General features: G+C 28.8%; 1 protein-coding gene across 1 annotated transcript; it reads left to right on the top strand.

Annotated features, from left to right (window-relative positions):
- Window positions 1-3698: 3698 nt before the first annotated feature.
- On the top strand, window positions 3699-4693 carry LOC120119201. The gene is made up of 3 exons (XM_039139060.1): window positions 3699-3788; window positions 3876-3964; window positions 4066-4693. The coding sequence occupies exons 1-3, from the start codon at window positions 3699-3701 to the stop codon at window positions 4691-4693; spliced, it is 807 nt and encodes a 268-aa protein (XP_038994991.1).
- The last annotated feature ends 506 nt before the right edge of the window (window positions 4694-5199 follow it).

The raw sequence follows: 5199 nt of genomic DNA, 5'->3' as shown, positions 1-5199 counted from the left end.
TGCGTATACAAATCAAAATATGATGATCCAAAGCAGGAAAGATCAGTATAATAACAAACAAGCGACATATTGATTAGTCATGGCGATGTCAAATCTAACTTTATGAAAAATATGTCATAAAAGTAAAAAAAATATGTCATAAAAGTGGGGAAAAACATTTTATAGAGACAGAATTATTAGAAATTAAAATATGAAAGAAACAAAAAAATTAAATAGAATAATGATTTTCGATGATAGACGACTAACATTAAGACTGGTGTTGGTGTTGCAAACATTGAAAAAATTAAACGGGCCGCCAAAATATTGTTTCCCTTAAATGATATAATTGTCATCCTCTTTAATTTTTTAATTAGGGTAAAATATACAAGTGATCACTTATTATAAGATATTGTTTTATTAATTTATCTATCTATTGAAAGTTAAAAAAATTGTCCCTTAATCATATCTTTCCTTATAGGTTAATGTCTAGCTTGAATGATCGTTAATTTTATACCGAAAAATGACAAATTGATAACATAATAATAATCGAATCGAATGATTATTTTGTAACTTTTAATAGTTAGATGACTCAACAAAATATTAAGATTTTGCTACTTCTAAAACATGTTTGTTTTCCCATTTTACTGTGGTGTGTCAACACATGCCATACCCTTCTCCTAAAACTAAGAACCTTAGTCTCATCATCAGTTATTAAATATTTTATGTGACTTTTAAATTTGGATGACTTAATCTAAAGTGTCATACCATAATATCATTGAAAGAGAACTAATGGTTAGTGAAAGAATAGATATGGAGTTGTAACTTGATGAAAATTGTCCTTTAGGAGGTATTTATTTGACCTTTTAATATGTTGAGGTCATCACGCAGTATCGTACTGTCAATCACTTCTTCTGGATCTATTACTTGAAATTTACAAACATTTGGATTAAATTTATAAAAATTCCTTAAAAAAATTCCTTAAACATTTTTTTGAAAATAATAGAGATAAATGCATTGGTCCATGCTTAACAAGTGTTGGTAAGGACTGAAAGATTGTGATATCATTTGTCATGCTTAGTAAATTATGAGTAATAGTAAATTGCTATTAATTTCTTAAACATGATTAAATCCTTCTGTTTAAGTTCATTACTTCTATTTCATAATCCCTCAAAATATAAGGTTTATTTTTAAACTATATTAACAAATAGACTATTTAAAACATACAATCTGATTAAATTATAATATTTAAGGCTTTAATTCAACCAACATCATTTTTTTAACGAGAAACGGTTGATTTTAATATACGAAATATCTAAAATTATAATAAAGGGTTATAATCATAATATTAAATAAGCATGTAATAAAGATATTTTCGTGTAACTACTGACATAAAAAATTAGTCACTTAAGATCATATAAGGACACAAAATGTTAAAAACCAATTAAATAGCTCGAACAAAAATTAGATATGAACATATTTGACTGCATCGGTAAATGAATCATAAACGGGGATCAAACTACTAAAAGATCATTGAAAAATGCGAACCAAAGTCGAGAGACATAATAAAACTATCAACAAACGCAACCGCATATCCAAATCCAATATAAGAGTCCAAATCCGGGAAGATCTTCATGATAAGAAATAAGCACCGTCTTGATTAATCGAGATGATTCGAATCCAATCCTAAGAAAATGATAAATGAAAAGAAACGATTAAACGACCGATAAAAAGATCAGAAACGTGTCAAAAGACAGAGAAAAACGTATCACAAAGATAAAAAGAGTACCATGAAGGTAGGACTATAAAAAATTGCAATAAAAATAAAAATGTGATGTAATAAAATAAAGGAAAATAAGGGATACCAACAGTCAACAACTAATACTAAGATTAATATCTTTGCCAGCCAAGTCAAGAGGAGAGAAAAAACCGTAGAATATTTGAGCAGCTCTGGTTTCATGTTTGTTCATTTAACATTAATTGAACAAACGAACTAACAATTAAACAAACAAAAAATCTTGTAGTGTTCATTCGTTAAGGAATGTAGTTTGTTCGTGTTCATTTGTTAAAATGATGAACGAACATAAACAAACGAACACAAACGAACATAAAATTAATTGAATTTATATTTGAGAATAGTTTTTTTCCCAAATAATTTCAAGGTTTGTATTTTCTTTAATTGTTTTGGGTATTTGGATTTAAAATTAATTAAGTTTTTAAATATTATTGAGTTTAAATTTATAATTTATTAGGTCTTAATATTTTAAACGAGTTTGTTGATTGAGTTGAATTTAAACGAAAAGATTATTGAATGTTCACGAACATAAATAAAAGAACAAACCCTTTGTTTGTGTTTGTGTTTGTTCATTTAATTAAACGAACATAAAATCTTGTTCATGTTTGTTTGTTTAATAAACAAACGAATATAAACAAACTTCCCGCTAAATAATTCATGAATGATTCTCTAAATGTTCGAACAAAAACAAACCTAATAATTTATATACTATAAAAATTAACTATATTATAATATAAATATTAAAATAATATATTAAGTTGTTTATGTTCATAAATTTAATAAAAAAGTTATATATTGCGAGTAACAGAAAGAAGAAGAAAACAGAATTTGTATTTTTAAAAAATAATATAAATAAATTTGAGATAACCGTGTAAAAATATAAACAGTTCCATTTAAAGTTTTAAATTTCAAGTCAGATTAAACTTAAAACAATTATATAAAATGTCACTAACCTACATAATTTAGATCTCCACCTCCATCCATAAACTCCTCTACTATAAGATAATAAATATATTTTATATTTCAAAATTATAGTATATAATTTCAACAAACATTATTGAAATAACATAAGATAAAAAAAAGAGAGAAAAACAAACATTAAAGAGAAGTGAAGATAGACAGTTGTAATCTTCAGATGTAAACAATAATAGAGTAGAGTAAATATTTGATTGAGTTGAATTAATTTGAATAAAATGATTTTGAGATGAAGAAATTTTATTTTATAATTTAAATTTATTTGAAAATTTGAGTTGAGTCGAGCTTATAAAATTAGATTTGAATCGTTTAAGTTTATATTTAAATTTATTTGTATATATTTATAATATTATAATATTAATTAAAATTTAAATTATTGTTTATAACAATATATGATATCCATATATATTTCTTTGTAATATATATAATGTGCAGAGTTGAGAGACTGAAATCAAATTTAAAAACTAATCCACTAATTACTAAAAGAAAATTGAGTTATTCAAATCATGATTTATAATTCAAACTTTATTTAATTTTTTTAATCAAATCGAGGTTTATTCACACTTACCAACAAGAAAGTATTACTAACGAATATTAATTCAAGTGATAAACAATTTAATATCATTTATTTTGAATTAATTAAGATAAAGCTTTGTAAAACTGGGAGTGAAAAAAAACAGTAACAATAAGGAAGTGTTGTTTGTCTTGGTATTTTATTGTATATATGAAACCCACCTCCATCACTTTTGGGCCCTTGCATCATCATTAAAGGTTCCAACGTTCTTATTTTTTTCGTAAACCGTTGGATACTAAAAAAAAAATCAAATTTAAAAAACACCCCACTATCTCATTTCCACCTTTCACTTCTTTTTGTTGTTTTTCTCACTCTCTTTTGTTTCTTCTTTTTCTTCATGGATCTCTTCTGATTCCCCACCGTTTTGGTGCTTCTACCATGGGGTGTTTCCTTGGTTGTTTTGGTGGTTCTACTAAAAGAAAACGTCGGAAACCAGCCAACCGGATTCTCCCTGGACCTGCAGATTCAGCAAGTTTTTTTCATTTTTTGTGTGTTTTTTGATAATGAGTAACTAAAGTTTCAATTCTTGATATTTAATGGTTGTTGTTGTTGCAGAGATTTGTTAGATATGAACCCTTGGATTCCTCTAATTATACAGATGTTGACATCCCAGAAGATTCCCTTGTCTCAAAATCTCAGCTAAGGCAAGTTGCAGAGTTTTTCCCCCTAATGAAAGTGTTTCTTTAATTGAAACATTACATTGTATTGTAATTTTAAAGGTATCTGATTTCTATGTTGATTGCAGTTATAAGCCCAAAATCAGGAAGAAAGTGAGCTTCAACTTGAATGTTCAAACCTATGAGCCGATTCCGGATGAAGAAACAACCACGTACCAGTTTTTAAAGAGTGTTGAAGAAGAAGAATACAAGGCAAAGAATGGAGGAGAATCTGTTTCGAGTTCACTGCAGATGAATGTTTATCCAAGCAACTACAGATACCAAAACTGTAGAGACAGCTTTGATGAAGAAGATGAAATGTTGTGTGAAGAAAGTGATCTAGAAGAACAAGAAGAAGAATATGACGATGATGATGAATTTGAATCTCTAAACATGGATGAGGACAAGTCCAAGAATCAAATGTCAGTTGGCGATTCAACAGATGGAAATGCAAGGATAAGAAGCCAATATATATGTTCCGTGCTGAATCCGGTGGAAAACACGACTCAGTGGAAAGACATCAAAGCTAGAGCAGCCTACTCGAAGCAGAAGGAGAATGTTGCAGTAGAGGAAGAACCAGAATTACAATCAAAGCCCCTTCTGCAAGACGTAGCAGTGGATGCTAGCCTCTCCAATTGGTTGATTTCACCGAAGAAAAGCATATCAGACAGGAGAAGTGGAGAAGATAGGGTGATCTTAGATATCACCAACCTATAGTTTTCAAGAGAGTATTTAAGATCCAAAGGCAGCAGCAAGTTGCGTTTCTCCTGTATTCTAAGTTTATGATGCAAGGGTGTGTACAAGTTTGGTGTTTGTTTGTCAGTTTTTCATTCTTTGATATTAGAGTTCTAAAGAGCAATAGATTTGCAGATATTAGAGTTCAATACAGACGAAATCAGCTACATGACGGATCTAAAAAACCAGGGGGAAACAGAACAAGAAGTATCAAATATCAAACAAATTAGTATGAAATTCAACAAAGGAGCAATTACCTTGGTTCCAACACCAAAATCTCTGCGAGTTTATTCCCATTTCTATCATTCCATTGGACTTTTCGCTCGGTTTTTTCAGATTTTCTTGATATCCCACCTTTCTTCGGTGGCAATAAAGTATTTGACTCACTGTAATCATCTCCATTAGTATGAACTTCAACTTTCGGAGAATCTATGGTACCTGAAATTTCATTTCCATGTCCATTAACGTCATTATGGACGGCATCCATT

Source organism: Hibiscus syriacus, unplaced genomic scaffold (assembly GCF_006381635.1).
Source record: "Hibiscus syriacus cultivar Baekdansim isolate YM2019G1 unplaced genomic scaffold, ASM638163v2 tig00110332_pilon, whole genome shotgun sequence".
In the NCBI taxonomy this organism is placed as follows: Eukaryota; Viridiplantae; Streptophyta; class Magnoliopsida; order Malvales; family Malvaceae; genus Hibiscus; species Hibiscus syriacus.
Note: the sequence above shows the minus strand (reverse complement) of the source record. Positions and strands in the feature narration are given on the sequence as shown.